Source organism: Hemiscyllium ocellatum, chromosome 37 (genome assembly GCF_020745735.1).
Source record: "Hemiscyllium ocellatum isolate sHemOce1 chromosome 37, sHemOce1.pat.X.cur, whole genome shotgun sequence".
NCBI classification, from domain to species: Eukaryota; Metazoa; Chordata; class Chondrichthyes; order Orectolobiformes; family Hemiscylliidae; genus Hemiscyllium; species Hemiscyllium ocellatum.
Window position 1 is genome coordinate 9322616 of NC_083437.1, and position 26061 is coordinate 9348676.

A 26061-nucleotide genomic window follows, 5' to 3' on the forward strand; every position below is an offset into this window, starting at 1 on the left:
TCCATCGCCCCTCCCCCAAGTCCCTCCTCCCTACCTTTTATCTTAGCCTGCTTGGCACACTCTCCTCATTCCTGATGAAGGGCTTATGTCCGAAACGTCGAATTTCCTATTCCTTGGATGCTGCCTAACCTGCTGTGCTTTAACCAGCAACACATTTTCAGCTGTGATCTCCAGCATCTGCAGACCTCATTTTTTAACAGAAATATTCCACAAGTATCTGCAATGGCATGTTTACAACTGGAAATATATATGTTAACAAAATGCCGATTTCAAATGTATCGTGGAAAAAGTCAAATCGGGTTTCATTCAGGTAGTGACTTCTGGGCTATGGCCTCTAAGATGACCTGTTTCAAGAAAAGTCTATTATTCTGGGCATTTGCGCAACCTTTCAGGCATCAAGTGCTGACTGCGAGTGCAGATTTGACCAAATGAACTCAATTATGTCAAATACCAGAAGTTGTTCACTATGATAACTTGATATTAAGTTATATATTTCACTTTGTCTAGATCTAGATATCAGCTTGGATGCAGAACACCATCATTGGGCAGCAAATAATTGCCAAAGGAATGAATAAATTGTGCGTGCCAGCTTCTGGATGCATTTTATGTCAGGTGTATATTGTGCCACCACGAAACAGATCTCTCCACTTATAAGCTGTGCAATCAATTTCTCCACCATGCTGCAACTGCCAAACAGCAAATAACACTCTTCATACTTAATAAACACAGTGAAAAGACTTCTGCTCAATGGATACATGCACTGTTTATACAACAAAGAGTTCCACATAGGCACTCAGAAAATTAGAACAAATATTGGTTTTTACATATATTGAAGGCTGAGATATTAAAATTTTTAACCAGTAAAGGAATCACATGTAAAGAAATCGGACGTGGGGCTCATCAGATTATTGCCAACGGCGGACCGGGCTTGATAGGCCCTATTTCTACTCTTATGCCTCAGTCTGTTGAGGTGGTTGGCGTGCAACAAAATTTGTGGGAGGGTGAGGGGGTTCCAACCTCAGAGCCCCTCTTTGTCCACAGAGTACAAACGTGCATCACTGCACTGCACAAAAGGAGATCTATACCTACCTTGTATCAAACATCACCACCTTTACCAGCTGACTGTATAAAGAAATCCTTCTAGCACCTGATTGCATCACTCTCCAATGCACCCCTATTTATAAGAGAGAGTGTTGAGGACCATGGAAAACAAATAAATAGAATCAATTCCAAAGACTCAGTTGACACATGCCTTGGTGGCTTTAAGTGTTATTCATTTAAAGGATCTTAGCCTTCAACATCACTACAATCTCTAACTTTGGTCAGTGTAGTATATCCAAAAAACTAGTATCTTGTCAAACAAACTAAAGCAAAACCAGAAGTGATGCCACCCACCTCAACAAACAGGGACACAAAAATTGCAAGCAGGACAAAACACCAACGCTTCACTGGGTTATAAAATCACGAGGGGCATAGACAGAGTTAATGATAGTTGTCTTCTCCCTAGAATGGGGAATTTCAAACTAGCGTGCACATTTTTAAGATGAGAGGACAGAGATTTAAAAAAGACATGAGGGGCAATTTTTTTTTTACACGGGGTGGAAGGAACCTCCTGAGAAAGTGGTGGATGTGGGTACAATTACAACGTTTAAAAGACATTTGGATATGTGCATGAATAGGAAATGTTTGGAGGGATATGGACTGGAGCAAGCAGGTGGAACTGGTATAGTTTGGGATTATGTTCCACATGGACTGATTGGTCTGAAGGGTCTGTTTTCATGCTGCATGATTCTATGTCTCCATGTCACTGAAGGTGCACTGACGTTGCAACCTAGTATTGTGATGAAACATCTGCAAACAAGTCAACAACATCAGTTTGTAAAGACTTGGTTAAAATCCAGTTCTTCAATCTCCCGTTTGGTGATGCCTCCTTTGTTGTTCAGTATCCCTTTTCAACTCACCACATGAATCACAGCAAGTATTTTGTTTATTCAAGTGACTCAAAAAGCAAATTTTTACTCGAATAGTTTCTCACTAGTGTTTTGATTAATCTGCCGGCATATTTCAACGAAAAACACCTACCATATAGGTCTCTTAGCTTCTGAAAATTGTGATCTGAAGTAAAACTTCCAATGAGTGTTCACTTAAACACAAATGAATGAAACACGTGCTTAAACCAAGATACAACAGCAGTTACATTCCTGCCTCAAACCAATGTTCCATCAATTGATTCCTGACATATTAAACTAGATGCAGGTGTCAATAGGTAAGCAACCCGTTATGTCTGAACTTAAAATAAACTTCAGTGAAAAACATAATGGGGCAATGTGTGTTGGAGCAAGAGTGTTGAGTATCTAAGTACAGCAAAAGACAGAGCGCATGTGAGAGTGTGACAGAAAGTGTCTATTGGCCTAAACAGAAAGTATAAAAAACATAAAATATATAATCTGCAGTACTTACAGATGACACTTTGTCCTTAATAGCTCTACGAATGAGGAAGATTGCTGCTTTCAGTAGATTCTTTACTTCATCCTTGGGTGTACCTTCAGGAACTGTGGAAAGCTTTTTATACACAGCCAGTAAAGCATCTTCTCTGTATGACCATGTTTTAGAATAGGCACCAGCCACCTACGGATAACAAAATGCATGAACACAAATTAACTAAACAAAACACAAAATAAACTCAGATTATGAACAATGTGAATTGCTCGCATCTTTCTTTGCATGCGATAGTGCAAACATTTTATACAAAATGATCTCCACAATCAAGGGCAGTGCCATGACATCCACTATGAGCCAATGGTTCAAACAGTTCTTACTTCTTCTTCAAACGAGAGGTTTGAACAATTAAAGGTTATCCTCCTGCAGTGACTCTGTCAATCTCCAAGTTCAGAGCAGAATTGTTAACCATGCAGATTGAAGACACAAAAGCTATGGCAGGTATAAATCAAAAAGGATTTTCAATTCACCTCTGTAAATCTTGCAATTCCTTCCTCAAATGCTTGCAGCATCATTTTGCTAAACCCCAAATTGAAAGTTGGGTTTTTTCACCTGCTACTCTATCCAATAGCCTATTTGTTCATAAATATGCATTTGTTTCCAACAAATTAGCTCCAAATCTGCCTTAAACTGGCTCAAAACTACATCCTTTACTGCCTTACCTTGCAAGTTAACTTGAATCCTGCAAAATAACATATACAAATCACCAAGGTTTCTCATTCATCAGAATTTAACAGTGTTTGAGATTAGTACATCACAATTTAATCTGAATTTCCTTTTGACTCTAACTTCACGAACTAAGTATGAGGTCATTTTAGAAGTATTTCAATTGTTGAATCTGCGTGTGAAATAGTTGGAAAATGACTGCTCACTAAAATCTTGTGGTATCATTCAAATAATATCTTCACTTATTTCAGTATGCAATAAATGTATTCACTGCTTACATGCAAGTGTGCAGTTCAGTATTTCATTTCACTTGTTATTATTCACAGAAATGTGGAACAATATAGCATAGCTACAATCGGCAGAATGACAATCTATGTCAGATTCTTGGGTAGGCAGATCCAATTAATGCCATTTTCCCGGTCATTGTCATAACTGTTTGAGGCCAGGTTTACTCCTCTCCCCCTTGGTGTTTACCTCAACAATCCTTCAGTCCTCTGGCACAAACCCAGAATCAAATGAGGATCACCTTGGGCCATTGCTAACCACACTTCCCTCAGGAACCTAAGGTGCATTATATTCAGGCCAGATGACCTTTCCATTTTGAGGACTGCTAACTTTTATCGATGTCATTATCTATTTTTCTCCTACCCAATACTGACTACTGCTTTCTCCTTCAGTGCTACATTGGCATCATCCTCTTCTGTCAATACACAGTATTAACATTTACTAGCTCAATTACATACTTCGTAGCAAGATATTCTTTTTGCTCCTCAATTAGCCTCACTCTTGCTTTTACAACCCTTTTATGATTCACAAATAGATTAAATACTTCTTGTTTTCCTTTTAAATTAACCATCAATCTATGATCATACTTTACTTGCCCCTCATGCTTTTTTTCAAAAAAGAACTTCGGTTTGAAGGTAGGGGTCAGTGGATGCTGGAGGAAGGTTGTTTTTCAGACTGGAGGTGACCAGTGGCGCACCATAAAGAACTGGTGCTGGGCCCACTGCTATTTGCCATTTAAATAAATGACTTAGATTTGAATACGGGAAGAATGGTTGGCAAGTTTGTCGATGACAGCAAAATTGGTGTAGTTGACAGTGAATGTTATCGCAGAGTACAATGGAACCTTGATCAGATGGGCCAAGGACTGGCAAATAAGAGTTTTATTCAGAGGTATGTGAGGTATTGCATTTTTGCTAAGGCAAATTAGAGAAGGACTTATACACTTGACAGTAGGGTCCTGGAGAGTGTTGTCAAATAGAGACCTTGGGATGCAGGTTCACAGATCCTTGAAGACACAGAGTCATAGGTAGACAGGATAGTGAATAAGGAATTTTGTACACTTGTCTTCATTGTACACATGCATTGACAGTGGAGTTGGGATATCATGTTGCAGCTATGAAGAACATTGGTTAGACCACTTTTGGAAGACTGTGTTCAATTCTAGCTTCCTTAATACAGGAAAGATGTTGTGAAATTGAAAAGGTGCAGAAAAAGTTTGTAAGGATGTTGTCAGGGCTGCAGGGTTTCAACTATACGGAAAAGCTAAATAAACTAGGGCTATTTTTCCTGGAGCATCAGAGGCTGAGGGGTGACCTTATAGAGGTTTATAAAATGATGAGGAGCATGGATAAGGTGACTAGCCATGGTCTCTTTCTAGGGTAGGGGAGTCCAAAACTAGAGAGCATAGGTTTAAGGTGAGAGGGAAAACATTTAAAAGGGACCTAAGGGGCAACTTTTTCATGCAGAGGGTGGTGCATGTATGGAATAAGCTGTCAGAGGAAGTGGTGGAGACTGGTACAATTACAACATTTAAAAGGCATCCAAATGGGCACATGAATAGGAAGGATTTAGAGAGATATGGGCAAAAAACGAGCAATGACATTAGATTAATTTAAAAATCACACAACACCCCAGGTTATACTCTAACAGGTTTAATTGGCAGCACTAGCTTTCGGAGCGCTGCTCCTTCATCAGGTGGTTGTCAGATATAAGATTGTAAGAAACAGAATTTATAGCAAAAGTTTAGTGTGATGTAACTGAAATTATAAATCGAAAAATACCTTTATTGTTTGATAAGTCTCTCATCTGTTGGAATGACCATGTCAGTTTCACTTCTTTCATATGTAAACCACAAAACTTTTTTTTTAAAGTTACATTCTCGAGTGAACTTTAACAAGTGGTGTCAGCCCAGAGGTATTAGCACCTCTCTCTGCTGCTGTCTGTGCCATAATGTTTAGACTGAATCTAATCTAAAAAATAAGTTAACAAAGCTTTACATGGATTCATGTAGTTTTTGAGCAAAGTACAGTGTAACTCTACAAGTACAAATTCACCCCACAAACGTATATGTGTATGTAGGTTTGTGTGTGTGTGTGTGTGTGTGTGGTCGGGGTTTGTGAGCATCTGTGTGAGAGAGAGTATATATGTGTAGGGTCCAGGACATTCGACTTCGGACCTTCGCGTGACCATCCTCCAAGGCCGACTTCAAGACGGATAGCAGCGAAAAGTGGCCGAACAGAGGCTGATAACTAAGTTCGGTACCCATAGGGAGGGCCTCAACTGGGACCCTGGGTTCATGTCACACTACAGGTGACCACCATTGCACTATATACACACAGAGAAACTCCTACACACACACACACACAGGCACTCCTATATACAGACATGCACACACAAACCTACAACACACACACTCCCAAACTTTCACATGCACCCTCTTTACACTCACACACATACATATATACTCTCTCACAGACACTCACAACCCCCCACCCACACACTCCTACACATGTGGTTTTGAGCAAAGTACAATGTAACTGTGTAAGTACAAATTCACTCCACAAACTTGTGTGTGTGTGTGCGTGTGTGTCGGAGTGTGTGTGTGTGTGTGTATGGTGCAATGGGGTCACCTGTCGTGTGACATCAACCCAAGGTCCCGATTGAGGCCATCCCTATGGGTACCAAACTTAGCTATCAGTCCCTGCTTGGTCACTTTTCGCTGCTGCCTGTCCCATTGAACTATAATCAATTGGACTATAATCTGGTGTTGTGTGATTTTTAACTTTGTACACCCCAGTCCAACACCAGCATCTCCATATCTAGGTTAATTTAGGATATCTGGTCATCATGGACGAACTGGACTGAAGGGCCTGTTTCCATCCTGTACATCTCTATGGCAACAAGGCCATAAAACATAGGAACAGAAATTAGGCCATTCGGTCCATCGAGTCTGCTCCACCATTCAATTTTGGTTGCTAAGTTTCTCAACCAAATTCTGCTGCTTTCTCCGTGTAATCTTTCATCTCCTTGACAATCCAGAACCTCTGTCTTAAAGAGACTCAACCACCAGCCCTCCACTGCCTTGTGCATCAATGAATTTCAAAAATTTGTCATTCTCTGGGTGAAAATGCTTTTCCTTGTCTCCGTTCTAAAGGGTCTTCCTTTATTGTAAAGCTGTACCCTTGGGTCCTAGTCTCTCCTAACAGAAACATGTTCCCAACGTCCACTCTGTCTAGGCCATTCAGTATTCTGTAAATTTCAATTAAATGCCTCTTCATCCTTCTAAATTCCATCAAGTATTGACCCAGGATCCTCAGATGTTCCTCATATGTGTTAGGCCTTTCATTCCTGGGATCACTCGTATTAAACTCCTTAAGACTCATTCCTGGGCCACTTCATCCTTCTAAAGTATGAGGCCCACAATCGCTCACAATTCTCTGTGTATGGTCTGACCAGAACCGTATAAAATCTCAGAAGTACATCCCTGCTTTATATATTCTAGTCCTCTCGAAATAAATACCAACATTATATTTGCATTCCTAACTATTGACTCAACCTGCAAGTTTACCTTAAGAGAATCCAGAACTAGGAGTCCCAAGTCCCTTTGCATTTCAGATTTCTGAATTTTCTCCCCAGTTAGAATATAGTCTTGTCTCCATTCTTCTGACCAAAATGCATGAGCTCACATTTTCCGACTGTCGCTGTATTCCATCTGCCACTTTATGCCCACTCTCCTAACCTATCAAAATCTTTCTGCAGCCTCCCCAAAACTACCGGTCTCTCCGCCTATCTTTGTATCATCTGCAAATTTAGACAGAATGCCCTCAGTTCCTTCATCTAGATCATTAAGGTTTAGAATCAAAAGTTATAGTCTTAACATCGACCCTCACAGAACAACACCGGTCACTAGCTACGATGCTGAGAAGGACCCTTTAATCCCCACTCTCTGCTTTATGCCATTCATCCAAACTTCTATCCACGCTGGTACCTTGCCTCTGACACCACGGGCCCTTATCTTACTCAGAAACCTCCTCAAATGCCTTCGAGAAGTCCAAGTGGCTCTCCTTTGTCTAACCCACTCAGTACCTCCTCAAAGAATTCTAACAGACGTGTCAGGCAAAACTTATCCTTGATAGAAGCATACTGACTTTGTCTTATTTTACCACGCATTTCCAAATGTTCAGAAAACTCATTCTTCACAATGAACTCCAAAATCTTACCAACGATTGGGGTCAGGCTAATTGGCCTGTAATTTCCTGACTTTTGCCTTATTCACTTTTTAAACTGGGTTTGGGGGGGGGGTGCTATTTAGCGATTTCCCGTCCTCTGAGACCCTCTCTGATTTTAGTTTTTCCTGAAAGATCACTACTAAACGCCTCCACGATCTCTTCAGCTATCTCCTTCAAAACTCTGTGGCATAGTCCATTTGGTCTAGGTGAATTATCCACCTTCAGTCTTTTCGGTTTTTCCAGTATCTTCTCCTTGGTGATGGTCATCTTACTCACCTCTGCTCTCTATACTCTTGAATTTTTGGGACGTTACTCACGTCTTCAACCATGAAAACCGACACAAAGTACTTGTTTAGTTCCTCAGCCATTTCTCTGTTCCCCATTACCAATTCTCCAGCATCATTTTCCAGCTGCTAAATTTCCACTTTTGCCTCTCTTTTGCCTTTTATATATCTATAGAAACTCTTGCGATCTTTTATATTATTGGCTAGGTTACCTTCATATTTAATCTTCTCTTTCCTTAATTCTTTCCTCATTGTCTTCTTTTGGACTTTGTAGGCTTCCCACTGCCCTTAGTCCCGTAATATTTGCTTTCTCTTCTCCTTTTATGCTGTCTCTGACTTCCTTCATCAGCCATGGTTGCTTCATCCTCCCTTCAGTATGCTGCTTCTTCTTAGGGATGAATTTTTGCTGTGTTCGTTTGAACTACTCCCAGAAACTTCTGCCGTTGCTGTTCCACTGTCTTTCATGCTAGGCTCCTCTCTCAGTCAATTCTGGTCAGCTCATCCCTCATGCCTCTGTATTTGCCTTCATTCAACTGTAATACTTTTATATCTGATTCCAGCTACACCCTCTCAAACTGCAAAGTAAATTCTATAATGATATCATACAAGTCACAGAATCCCTAGTGTGGAAACAGGCCATTCGGCTCAACAAATTCACACCAACCCTCAAAAGAGTAACCCACCAAGACCCATTCCCCTACCCTTATATCCTCCATTTATCCCAGACTAGTCAACTTAACCTACACATCCCTGAACACTATGGGCAATTTTAGCAGGGGCAGTTCACCTAACCTGCACATTTTTGGACTGTGGGAGGAAACGGGAGCACTCAGAAGAAACCCACACAGACACAAAGAGAATGTGGAACTCCACGCAGACAGTCACCACAGGCTGGAATCGAACTAGAGTCCCTAGTGTTATGAGGCTGCAACCACCGAGTCACTGTGCACCCCGTGTTATGGTCACTGTCTCCAAAGGCTTCCTTCACCCCAAGCTCCTTTATCAAGTCTGACTCATTAAACAAAACTAAATTCCAAATTGCCTGTCCCTTAGTGGGCTCCACCACAATAACTCTAAAACTTTCAACATTCCCTGTGGCATTATGAAGTTTACAACTGTCTGACAACTTTTACCATTTCATTCACTTAATTTTTTTTTATTAAGCTAAATTTATATTTCTATAATCAGACTCAGCTTATCCTTCAAGCCCAGTTACGTATTATCTTATGTTCCTGAATCCAAGTCACTGACGCCTATCATAAAAAGCATTGCTTCCAAAGACAAATCTGGTGGTATTCCACTCAGTAAGCTGTGAATACCGAAAGCCAGGAAATGTCAGCAACATGGAGCATGTTTTTAAACAAGATTCACACAAGCACCAAGGGGCAAAGTATTTAAAAAGTCATAAATCAGGGCCAAGATCTAGACAGAGGTCAGAGAAACTAGAAACGGTGTCAATTTTCAAAATGTCAATGAAAATACTACATTTTCAATACAAGTTATGAAGTTGAGTCATACTAGACTTAAAATCGTAACTCTGTTTTTCTCTCCACAGATGCTGACAGCCTCATTAGTTTCTCAAGCACTATACATTTGTTGTGAATTTCCAGCATCTGGAATTTTTGGCTTTTATTCCAATATTTGCTCTTGCCTGGGAAGCACTGTAGACTCTGGCAACAGCAAAAGTGAAATGTCCTAACTCTTTTCTTTGGTACAGAACCTCAACAAATTAACCAATAGACTCCCTCAGGGAGTGAATCAAAAGAACACATGTAAAGTTACAACCTGAATTGTGAAAATATAATGGTTTATTGATAAGACATAAAAAGAGAAACCAATTGCAAATTTACTAAGAATTGGAAATACACACTAAAAACGTACAATTACTTCAACAGAACCAATTATGCTGCTTTACAGTCATCCCAGCAGGGAAAATCAAACTGAGCACTACTGGTGCCTTATTTTATCACAACTGAAGCCTCCAACCTCACAGATTTAATATTGCAAAGACCTCCTGCTTCCAAGTTCATAACGTTGTCTATCCTCTGCCTTAGCCAGCTTGTTACTGAAACATTCATTCATGCTTTTTGTTATTTTTTAAATATTAAATTGTTCTAATAATCTTCTGGCTGATCTCCCAGCATTCCACACTCTACAAACATAACTTCTTTCAGAACTCCACTGTGGTCTTATATCCCCTTTGCTACTTTTGTCAGGAGGTTAGCTGTCACAACACATCTCATTTATCTCTAGTGTCATCCTCACATATCCACTGTATCTTGCTTCCAACCCTCTGGCACCCATCATCCAACCACACCCTGACAGACCTCTCTTTCTGCTGCCCTCTATTTTGTCCTTTAGAAGAGAGCTCTCTCGTTATTCAGCTCTGATCCAACCACAAAATACTGACATTTTGTTTTCTGGGATGTCACTTTTAAGAGTTCCTTGCACTCTCACATATTCAATTACCTTTTCAGTTGCGTTATGATCTGTATATGGAATTGTTAGCACACGTTAGATGACATGCCCTCTAACCTTTACTGTCGCTTCCTGGATCTGAGATCCAAGCATACTTCTAACCTCCAGAACTGAAAGTCAACGAGTTCACAACTCAACCAGGATGCACAGACCCTCCAAGCGCTTCATGGCTGCAAAGCTAAGAGGGAACATTGATCTTAGCACTCACATTTCAAAGTCCTCTATTTTCTTCCAGAGATCTTCGTATATTGTCAAGGTTTCTGGGAAGACAAGAATATTTTTCAATTCATGTGTGGATCGCGAGCGTCCATTCCTGGATAACTATTTTTCGCCTATCCCTAACTGTCTTCAAGGTGGTGCTGTAAGTTGCCTTCTTGAACCGCTGCAATTCACGTGCTGCAGGTAGCCCCACACTGCCATAAAAGAAAGGAATTCCAGAATTTTGACCCAGCTGCAGTGAAGGAATCGTTATATATTTCCAAGTCAGGATGGTGCATGGCTTGAAGAGAAACTTGCAGATTGGTTTTTCTGTAGCTCTTGGCCTTCTAGATGGAAGAGATTGGAAGGTGCTGTCTGAGGTTCCAATGCCAAGGTCAATGCCAGGTGGTGTAACCAGTCTCTTTTTTTTTGAGAATTTGTTGTGATTGTTACAACTGAGTGGCTAACAAGGTTATTTCAGAGGGCAGTTTCAAAGTCAGCCACATTGTTGTGGGTCTTGAGTCACATGTCAGCCAGACCAAGGTGAAGATAGTAGATTTCCGACAATCAACAGTGGTTTCATGGTCATCATAAGACTCAATTTCAGATATTTATTGAACTCAAATTCTGCCATGGCAAGATTCGAACTCTCATACCCACAACATGACCAAATTCTTGGATTAATAATCTACTGATAATACCATTACATCATTGTCTCCCCACAAAGACAGTAGAAGAGCATTTTATGAGTATTTTTTCCTGTTGCAAGTTTGAATTACATTGTTGATAACGTGGTCTTCATTTTCACAAAATTATTTTTGGTCACTTCTATCCCTCTTCTAACTCTGTATGCCTTCTGTCATTTTCTGCTATCATTTATTTTAAATTGACAAGTATATATACTTGTTCTAACTTGACACTATTTAACTCAAACTAGTTTGAGATATTTCTTTTAGCAACTGAAGACATGAGACACTGTGGGCTATCAACAGCAGCCAAAGTGTATTTAAACAAATTATACTCTTGCACAATTTGCAACCTAATGGACTGGCATATCCCCATTCTACAACTGCTATCAAACCAGAGGATCAACCTTAGCATTGCTTCTAACTATTCCAGTTTTGTGGCTTTTTTTGGTCTTCGTGAGCAATTATCTTGTAAATTTCTAGATTTTATATGAAACAATATTTTTAGGGCCTCTTCTGATTGTGCGAGTAGCACTATGACATCAGTATATTGCTCACTTATTAATCTTTCGCGTTCAATTGAAGAAAGCATATATTTCTGAATATTTGTTTCGAAACAGTACACCACCTCATCATAGTCCTCTCTTCACTTGAAAAAAATCAATTTTTTTTCTTCCAATTTGATTCCAATCCAATTTATCTCAAGCTTTCCTTAACTATCCAGATCACATTTCAGCTACATGTTTATGACATTTAATTAGCATGATTAAACTTTTTTATTTAAATAGTCTTGATGCACATGTGATTAGTCTCATTTACATCTAGATATTTATCCAAGATTATTTTTGGGTTAATAATTCTCTATTGAGATTCAGGACTTTGTTTCACCAATTTCTGCTTCAAATGTACTATAATATATTTTAATGAAGAGATGACTCATTTAATTTATACTTTTAAAACAATCACATTGCATTGTTTTTGGTTACATAGGTGAGAACCCTAAAACCTCCAAATTAAACTGATCATCATTCATCCCTCTGTCAATCAACCCTGAAGTATCACAATGGCATATAAGTCCTCCCCCAAACTCTCTGCTGCTCTTATTCTGGCCACATGAACACCCACCATATCACTTTCCTCTAAACTTTAGAAATGTGATATTGATGCCATCTATTCTTGTCTAACACAATGTACAACTGCTCAGATTATGGATAGAAAAAAACATTTTTTACTGCATATTACTAGCAATGAAGACTAATTGAAAATTGATGCTCACTTGAGACTCCTGAGAGGTAATGTTTCCTCTCAGGAAAGGAATTTCCTCACAGAATGAGTCTCAAAGTCTAAAATCAATTGCAGATAATAGCCAATATTATATGCAAAACTAAGCTGAACAAGTAGGAATTGCTCAATTGTCCATGCTTACCAGAGCCTCGCTAAACAAGTCAATGGCAAAACTAGCCTCTCTGAAAGCTTTTTCAGTCAGTGGCTCTGGCTCTCCTGTGATTCCACTTCTTGGTGTAGGTGAAGAGTCTGGGTTTACTGCAGTTGACTCATTAACCTCCAACTGTGGTATGCCATATAATTCTGCAGGTTTGCGTTGAGCTGGGAGTGGCCTCTCATCATAGGGAAGTGAGCTGGTATCGACCTGAGGGAGGACCACAAAGAAAAAAGTTAGAATTGTGGCAATCAGCTTCAGACAGGTTTCCCGCTTAGTTATAGAACATGGTCATGGATACAGTTCTCCTTCCTTATTGGACATGTATGGGACAGGTTAATTATTTGGCCACAGTCTCCTGGATTGGATTTAGCACTCAGAGCTCACTGGTCACCAGTCCTCATTTGGCAGAAAAAATGTTTCAAACGTAAAGCGGATTGTCTAAAGAGATTTGCCAAACACTTCATGGATTTTGTTTGTGACACGTTCTCCCATGCAGATGTTCCAATCCAATATATTTGAGTCTAACTTTTCTAACATGACAGAATTGAAAATTAAACAGAACATGTATTTAAGTTAACTGCTTTCAGTGTTACTTTGGTGCCAGAGAATCAATATTGCAATTTTGCAGTTTTCCTATTTTAGCTAAATAAAGAAATCTGCAGAGGGGAAGAAGTATTTCCTTGGAATAAGCAGCTATAACAGAATTAAGGATTGAGTGGTGACACAGTATATTGAACCTCAACTTACCAAAAGAAAACACAAAAACTGTAATAGTTACAGGGAACGCCAGGGTTGACCCCTGAATTAACTTATTGTGCCTTGAATCAGCAGAATAATTCACTGTGCCAGTCATACAGTTTAAAATATGTTGGCAGAAGGGCTGGCCCAATGGAACAAGGAGAGAGAGAGAGAGAAAGAGAGAGAGAGAGAGAGAGAGACAGAGACAGAGAGAGAGAGAGAGAGAGAGAAAAAGAAAAGACTCAAAGTTTCCAGTGGAGTGCAGAAAATCGAGCTCTAATTCTTTCACATCTCACAGGCACAGCATCATAGAGGTACACAGCATGAAAACAAGCCTTTCAGCCCAACTCATCTTTGCCAACCAGGTTTCCTGAACTGAACTATTCTCATTTACCTGCATTTGGCCCATATCCCTCTAAACCTTTTCAATCCACGCAACGGCCAAATACTCTTAAATGTTCTAACTGTGTCTGCCTCTACCACTTCCTCTGGCAACTCATTCCATATACTCGCAACCCTCTGCATAAAAATATTTCCCCTCAAGTGCCTTTGAAATCTTTACCCCCTCACCTGAAACCTATACCCTCTAGTTTTGAACTCCTCTACTCTGGAGAAAAGACCTTGGCTATTCACCATATCTATGTACCTCCTGATTTTATAAATCTTTATAAGGTCACCCCTCAGCCTTCTACATTCTAGGAGACAAAGTCCCAGCCTACCCTTAACTCAAGCTGTCTAGTTTCAGTAACATCCTTGTAAGTCTTCTGTGACCTTACTACGGCTTTACAAGGTGTATTTTGTCCTTGTTTTTGAAGAGGTTTTAAAGCAGAGGAGATGAGCTGTTTATTGAAAGCCAATAAAAATTATACCACTGGTGAGGCCTTGGGTTTTCTTTCTAAAATGCTGAGACAATAGAAGAAGCCTGAATAGATGAGCAAGCTCCCACAGAACCAAGATTGTTTTATTTTCAGTTGCAGCATTTGCTGGATCTTGAAGATGGATGGAAGCCTCAGTACGTCTCAACCTACTACTCGGAGATATCTTGATGCTTTTCCTGTTGCTGGAGTTGCATGTTCTTCTGAATTTGTTCTTTTGAATTTGCCTTTGGCAAGCGTGTGTTTAGGGAATGTTACTACATTGGAACCTTTAATTAATAAGCTGTTGTTTTGTTAAGTTTTCCAACACAGTTAAGTTTTATTCAATTTCTTATTTCTTTTGTTGTACCTTAACTATAGTGTATGAAAAAAATGTTTTGCTTATGTTACGACATGGGATAAACACTCCAATAATTTAAACCAGCAAGACAGAAATGATTTACCCCAAGTAATAATCTGTAAAAAATCAGAAAGGCCAAGAACTATCTAAAGTAAAAATTAACAAATTCATTTCTTAGAGTATAACAGAGAATAATTAACTAACAACTATTTACAACTCCTTCCTCTAATCTATCTTTTACTTTCCCTTCTATAATACTAGTCTGATAAAACCGCTGAATAAGATTGACCAAAAATTCAGAATTCAAAACCAGACAGCTAACAAATTTTCTCTTTGCACCTTCCGCTGTAGAACATTTTCTTCTTTGGGATTTCTGTTTCACAAGTCATTAACCGATAAAGGCACCTTTAAGAGAGCTGTGTTTTGGATAGACTGTACATGCTGGTAGCTTGGCAGTTCTCGACTGTTCACGTTTTCCTGGTCTTATACCCCCAAAACATCGGATTGTATCATTGTTTTTTAATACTGTCAATATACTAAATTCAAACTTGCTTGGAGCTTGGTATTTTTTGGGATATAATTTAAACTGATTGGCCTAATTCAAATTTGTTTTTGTCTCCAGGCAACCAGCTACACTAACTGCTAGACCAAAAAGGTTACATTGTATCTTGTTTAGAACACTTGGTGCTCTCAGGTAGTTCTGCTAGCTTTTAACTTTCCTAAAGGTAGAGTACACCCACATCTTCATAACACTTGACATCAAATAGCTCGACCAATTGAATTGCAACTGGAATGCAACACCTGGTGTTTGTATTTTAAATAAGAAAACGTTAGGGTCCGTGTTTCCTTCTTAATGTACTTTTAGGTGGTTTGGTCTGGTCTATTATACTGCAATCTATCCAGTTGAATCATACCCTTCTTATAGCAGGGCAATCATAATTGCGTGCAGTAATCCAAACGTGGCTTTAACAATGTACTGTAAAGCTGGAACATTTTGTCCCAACTCCTGTACTCAATGCTCTGACCGATGAAAGCAAGCATGCCAAATGCCTTCTTCAACACCCTGTCTAGCTATAATGCCACTTTCAAGGAACTATTAACTATACTCCAGGTCTCTCTGATCAACAACTCCCCATGGCCCTACCATTTACTGTGCATGTCCTGCCCTAGTTTGTCTTACCAAAATGCAACATGTTGCATTTACTCTGGATGTAGGTTTGCTCGCTGAGCTACAAAGTTCATTTTCAGACGTTTCGTCACCATACTAAAGTAACATCATCAGTGAGCCTCTGGATGAAGCACTGGTGGCATGGCCCTCTTTTTGTGTGCGCGTTTCGGTTTCCTTGGGATCCCAGGCTCACTGATGACATTACCTAGTATGGTGACGAAACATCTGAAAATGAACCTTGCAGTTCAGTGAGCAAGCCTACATCCAGAATCTCAACCTAAGCTACAAATTTTCTCAAAACTCATTAACCTTTCATTTATGTTTTAACCTCCATCTGCCATTCCTTGGTCCACTGGCCCAGTTGATCAAAACTCCGCTGTATTCTTGGATAACCTCTTTCGCTGTCCACTACGATACCAATTTTGGTGTCATTCCCAAACTTACTATCCATGTCTCCTATAAACTCATCCAAATAAATGACTAACAGTGGATCCAGCACTGAACTGTGTGGTCACAGATCTTCAGTTTAAAAAAACCCCTCCACCACCACCATCAATCCAAGTATGTATCCAACTAGCTAGCCCTCGCTGGATCCCATGTGATCTAACCTAACCAACCAGTCGATCATGTGGCATATCGTCGAAGGCCTTGTTAAAATTCATGTAGATAATGTATACTGTAATGGCCTCATTTAACTTCTTGGTCAATTCTTCAAAAAAACTCAAACAAATTTGAGAGACAGGATTTCCCATACACAAAGTCATGCTGACTGCAAAGAGCCAATTAAAGCATTGCTAAGAGAAGGCAAAAAGTAGGTTACCGGTTTGACTCCTCAAACTAACGATAGGGCCATGTAATGTGACACAGCAGTAAAGATGAAGCTTCAAAGATTACCACATATCTTGCTGCATTTCTGCTACATCTTTTGAGAGACTGCTTTAAAAGTGTTGGTGCTTCTGCAGGTGGAGGAATTTTCCAACTAGTCATCAATACACCAGTTAACAGTCAATAGGCACTCAGTTGAAAGCTGCTTAAAAATTAAAATTTAAGTGTTAGAAAACAGACAGAGCTGGGTGTTTACTGTATAAGTGTGAAGCTAAAGTTGGCATGGTCGCAGAAAACCATGAAGTGCTTCTTCATGAAAGAAAAATGACTGGTCTGAATTTAACCTGAAGGTCACCACACCTCAAAGTAAGAGGTTCAGAAGGTGAGATCTTCCTGATCACCTTCATTACTGCTATAACAATCAGCCAGAAACTTCCTCCACTTAGACCTACAGAGCTCCTCACACTTTGAAATATAGTATCATAAAGAGCAGTTGATCTCTTTTTCCACTGTTTTGATGTAAGGTGGCAATTTTTTTTCCTGTGTTAAATTTCATTAGTAATGTATTCACCCATTCCACCAACCTAAATTCTCTTGAAGTCTCATACTTTTATCACCATACACTACTATAGCAAGTTTCATGTCATCTGCAAATTGCAAAATTGTATCCTGTTACTCCAAGTCTTCAATATATTAAAAATAGAAGTGGTTTTGGAGTGTATGAATACCCTGTCCATTTTTTAAACCTGTTAGCTAATTTGGTATCCATTCTGTTATTTCCTGTTACCCCCGTGTTTTAATTTGTTATGTAGCCCTTTATTAAATACATTTTCAAAGGCCCTTTTCACCTCCTCATTAAAAAAGAACTAAAAATTGCTAAGCAGCCTTTGTCATTTACATATACAAAAGTACGGAATTGATCAATTGACATTACATTGTGAAATTTAATTTGCGCATGTCATAGTGGATGACAGAGATAACAACAGGGGAAGAAACTGAGCCTTTCCTTGATTCAACTGACTTCCAAGTCAAAATGTTGGGAAAAAACCCACTATCATTAAAATCGAATTGTGATATTTCTTGTCTTGTTCAATATTGATCTTTTTCAATATTAGTAGTCTCCAAATATAGGGCGATGGCTTTTGTACAAATGGGAAGTTCTACTCATGTACAGATTCTCCTTTCTAGAATGAGCCAGTACATCGACCTTTATCATTAGGCTAAATCCTTCCTTCCTAAGGGAGTGACCAAGCTGTTATAGGAAAATGCGTACCCTTCGAGAAGGTAATCTAGCAGGTGGAGTAGAAGAAAACTGCTGCGGTATGGGAGACCATTGTGGCTTTCCAGGGGTCGGATATGGCCTGAGGCTTTCTTCAGATGACTCTTGCAGATGGGTTTTCACAGTTGGTGCAGATTTAGGTCCCAATACCATTTGCTGCTGTTGAATTCTATTAGGATGATCCACTGGTTCAAGAGGAATCTCAGGAAGCTTTCGGATCTGGAGAGCAAAAATAGTCAGCCTTTTTAAGCAAAGAATTATATTTAACATACAGTCACTGATGTATTACTTGCTAAACTACACGTCTTTAAATATTACATAACACAACTTGAAGTTGCCTTCTCTAATCTCAACAGATTTAGCTTCCAATTTAGATGGCAATAACTTCGAATATCAACATTTCCAATTTTCTGGGCTCAGTTCCTAATCTGCACTCAGTTAACATGGACAGCAGATATGACATATCATGTGTGTGCACCCAGGAAAGAACAGAACAACTTGCATTTATATAGCATTTACTTAAAATCTCAGGGTGCCCCAAGTACCTTTAAGGTCAATTGAGTCAAGTTCGAACAATAGTTACTCATGCCACTTAGGAAACACAATAGCCAATTTGCACATATCAAAAGAACTAAACAAATAAATCAGTCTCAGTAATGGTGGCGAAAGGATGAATATTGACCAAAACACAATGTAGTACTCCTATGCTTTTCTTATGTATAGTAACAGGCAATCTTTGAACAGCCACAGATTATGCAGCACTGCACTGTCAACCTGGACTAGATGCTTAAACTTCTGGAACAAACTTGAATTCACAGTCTTGAAACCCAATTAATCAATTCTCCTGCTTACAAATATCATGCAGTGTGATCTATTAACAATTACAGTGATAAGTGTTGAGTTTAGTCAGAGTAGGATTGTCAGAATATATTACCACATGGATGATGCACCAGCAAGTTAATTTTGTCCACTTAGCATGTACTAAGACTATTCAGGGGAGGAGGAAAAATGGGTGTTGAGTGCTTGAATAGTATGTTTCCCAAATTTAAAATTAATGATTAAGCTTTGTCACAGGCAGTGCTGACATTCAATTACTGGAGCTCCAGAATCAGAGTGCCAGAAGGAAATTGCAACAAGCAGCATTGCTCATTTCCAATGCAGCCCCAAGCGCAAGGTATCTCCAGCAGGCTATTGCTATATTAACATATTAAACAGAACCCATTTTCTTTGTGATTTTTATTACAGTGAAATGTAAAATAAACTCTCTCCAACAGCAAATTGGAGACTCACATCTGACTCATCATCGGAGGCAAATCACTGTGTATTTAGGGAGGGTAGGCAGGTGCTTTTTTTATTCATTTACTGAATGTGGGCATCGTTAACTAAGCCAGCATTTATTGCTCAGCCCTAATTGGCAGTTAGGAGTCAACCAGATTGCTGGGTCTGGAGTCACATGGAGGCCAGACCAGGTGAGGATGAAAATTCCCTTCCCTGAAAGACATTAGACTTTTCATATAAAAATCATAGCACAAATCCACACTGACCATTCCCATGTCCAGCAAGCTATGTAGCTCAAGTTGCTGATAAACCTTCATCCTATAATCATCCATTTGCTGTTTCTTCTGTTTAGCCAAGTCATAGTCCTCCTTCTCAATTGCACAGCGTTTTTCCACCTCATAACGGCCCAGACGCTCTCCTACCTGAACAAAATAAATTGTTTTCTACAAGCTCAATTACCAACATTCAAAAGGTGCTTTGTCAAACAAATATACAAACGATTCTCTTGACAGAAGTGCAAGATGAGCATGAACATTGATTAAGAGATACTCATTATTTGACAACTTGCGGGTGAAGATCATCCACCTGAAACGTTAATTCCTTTTTTCTCTCTTGAGCAGATATTGCCTGATCTGCCGAATGCCTTCCAGCTTAATCTGCTTTTACTTCAGACTTGAAGCATCGGTATCTCTGCTGTTTTTCCTTTTGTTCTCATTTGCATTTGGGACATGGGCATCGCTAGCTGGCCAGCATTTACTTGCCTGTCCCTAACTGCCCTTTGGAAGGTGGTGGTGATGAGCTGCCTTCTTCAATTCAATAGTCCATGTGCAGTAGGTAGACCCACAATACCACTAGGGACGGAATTCCAGGATTTCTACTCTACGACAGTGAAAGAACAGTGATATATTTACAAGTCAGGATGCGGAGTGGCTTGGAGGAGAACTTGCAGGCCTTGGCATTCCCATGTACCTCCTGCCCTTATGTTAAAGTACTGATTTGAGACGGCCCAGGGAATTCCTAATGGACTTGCCCTATAAGCCTCTCTTGGTTCGTCCCAGAGATCATACTCTTTGGTAGTCTGGAATGAAAAAAACTCTTACAGTTTATTTTAATTTTAGTCTTCCCCGTTATTTACCAATAGCATCACTGTTACAACATAACACTGATATTATAAGCCAGGTTAGTAAGGTTCTAAAACCTTGAGTAGGGTACCAGCTCTTCCTTTAAGAGCCCTCGCAGGCTACTCTCTCCTGTCACAAACAGGCTTACTTTATACAAAATTTATACAAATTATACAAAGACAGACAACATTGGAATAGCAATAATTCGTAAGAAAGAGAAGTTGTCAGGTACCTGTTGGCAAGATAAGTCCCCATAATAAAAAGACATCAGTCGAAACGAAGTGGGAGAGGTTAAGGTAACCTTGCACAGGTTGCATGTCAGATATCACTGTTTTACAAAATGGCTTTTTAAAGAAGAGTGCAAACTTTTGACCAGAAAATGGCTTCCTGACAGATTGTGTCAGAATCTCTTCAATGTTAGGTTTAGAATAATTTTTAAGTTAGGAGCAGACTACTGCTTTTTATCTTAAAAACAGCATCATTCTGTACCTGAGACTGAAATGTAACTGTAAAGTTGAATTTTAAATAATTCAATAGTCTCAAATTAAACATTCTTTCTTTTCAGGGTTGTGATTCAAATTCAATAAGACATAAGATTTGACTAGTTGAATTGACAATGGGGCAGTCACAGTCTGTAAGAACAGCAAGTAAGTTAAAGCTTCATCAATATTACCTTTTACAGAGATTGCATTTCATAATCAGTGATGGCTACTCAAAATCATCATAAAGTCTCAAAATGCAATTAAATTCAAAACATTCAATCCATAGCAAGTAAATGTGCATTCAAATCAGACCACAAGAAGAGTTAATTTTCTTCTGGCTTCAGCAATCTCAGCGTTAAAATGGTCTCTGTGTCTCTCTCTCAGGTCAAGGACTGTGACAGAAAAATGTTTTTCCCTCTGCCTGCCTAGCTTGCAAATGTAATAAGAATCCATTATAATTTATAGGACCTGACCATTAATTATACATGCATACAAGATGATACCAAGACTCTGAGGTCAGAATCAAACCTGTCATTAATTTCACAAGTGAACGACCATGAATGTTATCACTCTATGTCCTGTTTACAAAGACTCATTGATGTTAAGGTAAATGTTCTTAATTGCCTTAGAGCATCCTATTATCACTTGTTGAGAACAGGTGTTTTTATCTTCTGCACATCCTGGGTTCCCCCTTTTGTGGCCTGATGCATCCCTTCCTGTCCTGTTTATTTTCTAGTGTGCAGCAGATGTCTTCTATAATTCAGCATTACATTTTGTCTAAATGTTTAAGGACAAGTTTTAAGGCTACAGACTTTCTCACTTATCCTCCTAGATGGAAGTGGTCATGCTTTTGGGGGATGCTGACGAAGGACCTTTGGCAAGTTTCTGCACTGCATGTGTGGCAGCAGCCTCAAGTCATTCTCCACATAGGCACAAACGATATGGGTAGGAAAAAAGATGGGGAATAGGAGGCAGAAATTCAAGGAGGTAGAGTGGAAACTTAGAGCTAGAACAAACAGAATTGTCACCTGTGCCACGTGCTAGTGAGGCAAGGAATAGGGAGAGAGAGCAGTTGAACATGTGGCTACAAGGATAGTGCAGGAGGAAGGGATTCAGATAACTGGATAATTAGGGCTCATTCTAGGGTAAATGGGACCTCTACAAAACAGGATGATTTACACCTGAACCAGAGGAGTACCAATATCCAGGGAAGGAAGTAGGGAATTTGCTAATACTCTTCAGGAGGGTTAAACTAATGCAGCAGGTGGATAGGAACCTAATTTGTAGCTCCAGTGTCCAGGAGGTTCAAAGCAGTGAGGTCAGGATTAAGGTTTCAAGGTCACAGGACTGTACTGGCAGGCAGGAAGGTAGCATCCAGAATAAGGTGGGTGAACTTGCAGCATGGTACTGGGGACTTCAATGATGTGGCTAATTCGGAGACATAGTTAGAGCAGAGACAGAACGGCTTTTGCAGGTTTTGGGGTTTAGATGCTTCAGTAAGATCTGGGAAGGTGGTAAAAGACGAGGTGGTGTGGCACTGTTAGTCAAGGACAGTATTACAGAGGCAGAAAGGACATTTGATGAGGACTTATATACGGAGGTAGTATGAGCTGAGGTTAGAAACAGGAAAGAAGAGGTCACCCCGTCAGGGAGTTTTTCATAGGCCGCCAAATCATTCTAGAGGTGTAGTGGAAAGGATTGCAAAGATGGATTCTGGAAAGGAGAGAATGTAACAGGGCAGTTGTTATGGGGAACTTTAACTTTCCAAATATCGACTGGAAACGCTATAATTTGAGTACTTTAGATGGATCAGTTTTTGTCCAATGTATGGAGAGTTTCCTGATGTAGTATGTAGACAGACCAAGAGGTGAGGCCACGCTGGATTTGATACTAGGTAATGAACCAGGCCATTTGAAGGTAGTGAGCACTTTGGTGATAGTGACCACTATTCGGTTATGTTTACTTTAGCGATAGAAAGGGATAAGTATATACCGCAGGACAAGAGTTATACCTGGGGGGAAAGGAGATTATGATACAATTAGGCAAGATTTAGGATGCAGAGGATGGGGAAGGAAACTGCAAGAGATGGACACAATAGAAATGTGCAGCTTGCTCAAAGAACAGCTACTGTATGTCCTTTACAAGAATGTACCTGCCAGCCATGGAGGAAGTGGCCAAGCGAGGGAACCATGGTTGACGAAAGAAGTGAGGTCAAAGCAGTTGATATGGTGTATATGGATTTCAGTAAAGCGTTTGATAAGGTTCCCCATGGAAGACTATTGTAGAAAATATGAGGCATGGGATTGAGGGTGATTTAGCAGTTTGGATCAGAGATTGGCTAGCTGTTAGACAGGGGGTGGTGGTTGATGGAAAATGTTCGTTCTGGAGTTCAGTTACTAGTGGTGCACCGCAAGGATCTGTATGGGGGCCATCCAGATTAATGACCTGGATGAGGGCGTAGAAGGATGGATTAGTAAGTTTGCAGATGACATTCAGGTCGGTGGAGCTGTGGACAATGCGGAAGGACGTTGCAAGTTACACAGGGGCACAGATAAGTTGTGGAACTGGGCTGAGAGGAGGCAAATTTATGTAAATGATTTGGATGCAAGCATAAGAGGTATAGTTAGTAAGTTTGCAGATGACACCAAAATTGAGGTGTAGTGGACAGCGAAGAAGATTACCTCAGATTACAACAGGATCTTGATCAGATGGGCCAGTGGGCCGAGAGGTGGCAGATGGAATTTGATTCAGATAACTGTGTGGTGCTGCATTTTGGGAAAGCAATCTTAGCAGGACTTATACACTTAATGGTAAGGTCCTAAAGAGTGTTGCTGAACAAAGAGACCTTGGAGTGCAAGATTGGAAAGATGATGTGTAACTTGAAAGAGTTCAGAACAGAATAACAAGGATGTTGCCAGGGTTGGAGGATCTGAGCTATGGGGAGAGACCGAACAGGCTGGGGTTGTTTTCCCTGAAGCGTGGGAGATTGAGGGGTGACCTTAGAGGTTTACAAAATTGAGGGGCATGATAGGATAAATAGACAAAGTCTTTTCCCTTGGTTGGGGGAGTCCCAGAACTAGAGGGCATAGGTTTAGAGTGAGAGGGGAAAGATATAAAAGGGACCTAAGGGGCAACTCCTTCACGCAGAGGGTGGTACATGTATGGAATGAGTTGCTAAAGGATGTGATGGAGGCCGGTATAATTGCAACATTTAAAAGGCATTAGGATGGGTATATGAATAGGAAGGGTTTGGAGGGACATGGGCCGGGTGTTGGCAGGTGGGACTAGATTGACTTGGGATATCTGGTCAGTATGGATGAGTTGGACCAAAGGGTCTGTTTCCGTGCTGTACATCTCTATGACTCTAAATAGAGTTTAATGCTGAAAAAAGTGAGCTGATTCACTTTGGAAGAAATAACAGGAATACAGAGTACTGGGCAAATGGTAAGATTCTTGGAAATGTGGATAAGCATAGATCCCTGAAAGTTGCCACCCCATTAAAAGGGGTGTGTTAGCTTTTATTGGTAGAAGGACTGAGTTTTGCAGCGATGAGGTAATGTTGCAGCTGGACAAATTTCTGACATGGCCACACTTGGAGTGTGCATACAGTTCTGGTTGCTGCATTATAGGAAGGACATGGAAGCTTTGGAAAGGGTGCAGGGGAGATTTACCAGGATGTTGCCTTGTAAGAAGGGAAGGTCTTAGGCTAATTTTGTTACAGAGAAGAAGGTCAAGAGGTTACTTCATACAAGCATACAATATGAACAGAGGATTAGATAGGGTGGACAGTGAGAGCCCTTTTCCTTGTAAGGTGATAGCAAGCACAAGGAGACATAGTTTTAAATTAAGGGCATGGGACACCCTGCCTACAACAGCAGTAGACTCGTCAACATTAAGGGCATTTAAATGTCATTGGATAAACATATGGATGATAATGGAATAGTATAGGTTAGATGGGCTTTAGATTGTTGTGCCAACCTGTGAAACCATCGAAGGCCAAAGGGCCTGTCCTGTGCTGTAATGTTCTATGTCCTATGAAACAAACTATGACACAGATGCACTTCAGGAAATGTCAGGGCAGAAACTTGGCCAAATGGGTAGAATAGGCATTCAGATTAAGATTTACATAACTGAAGTACACTCACTAAAGGAAGAGTTATTGAAATCAGGAATATTTTACACCAGAATTCGATTCAGTGCAGAATTATCAGAAACATATGGAACTGGAGGAGATTAGAGTCATGGAGAGGCAAGCATATAAGAATTTGAAAATAAGAACTTAAATCAAAATGTTATTCAACAGAGCCAATGTAAGTCGGTAAGAACAGAGTGATAGTTGAGCAGTTGTTATGGATCAGACCAAACCCCCTCAAAATATATTTAAAAGGCAGGCTAGACCCTCATTTTTCTTATTTTGAAGGTAAATGTAAGGTGCGACGTTCCAGATGCAATTCAATTGGTTAAACTATTCGCAGTTAAGCAAAAGCAATTTATTCATACACTACACAGTTAAAACACAGCAAAACAAAGAATAAAGAAGAATGGGTTTAACTGTAACTCTACTGGGAAATTTAACAGATTAATAAATTCATTAAATATTATGAATTAACTATTCCAATACAGTAACATCCCATAAACACACCCTTGGAAAAAGGCAAATTCAAAACAGATGGTCTGCTGCAGTTGCATGTAGACAAAGAGGAAAAACACCAAGATAATGGAGAGAGGGTGTATCAGGGAGAGATATACTGCAGCAACAGACCTAGCAACAACTGCTACTGAAAAGCTAAGAAACTAAAACTCCTGGTTCTGTGAGAGCTTGACCCCACCCCTTCAAGCTGCTTCCATTGTTCCAACTTTTAAGAAAAAAACCCAAGGCCTTGCAAGCTGTTTATTGGCTTTTGAAACTGACAGCTAGGTTGCATGTCAGATATCACTGTTTTACAAAATGGCTTCTTAAAGAAGAGTGCAAACTTTTGACCAGAAAATGGCTTCCTGACAGATTGTGTCAGAATCTCTTCAATGTTAGGTTTAGAAATCAAAATAGATTAAATAGATTGTTCTAAAACTCACTTCCACTCAGTCTTGATTGCTAATTCCAACAACGTTTTCTAAAATGCACATAATTCCAAATAAATAGAGCTTTCAAAATCACATTCAATAACACACGATTTTCATGTTTAATTATA

General features: G+C 39.8%; 1 protein-coding gene across 4 annotated transcripts in view; it reads right to left on the reverse strand.

Moving 5' to 3' along the window:
• Positions 1 to 26061, reverse strand: part of cep104 (centrosomal protein 104) — a 204252-nt gene that overhangs the window by 142033 nt on the left and 36158 nt on the right. For all 4 annotated transcript variants that reach the window (XM_060851889.1, XM_060851886.1, XM_060851888.1 and 1 more), the window contains 4 exons: positions 19536 to 19691; positions 17986 to 18210; positions 12752 to 12973; positions 2461 to 2628 (listed from right to left, as the gene is read on the reverse strand). In XM_060851889.1, the coding sequence (XP_060707872.1) occupies positions 2461 to 2628; positions 12752 to 12973; positions 17986 to 18210; positions 19536 to 19691 (771 nt within the window). The remainder of the gene's footprint in view (positions 1 to 2460; positions 2629 to 12751; positions 12974 to 17985; positions 18211 to 19535; positions 19692 to 26061) is intronic.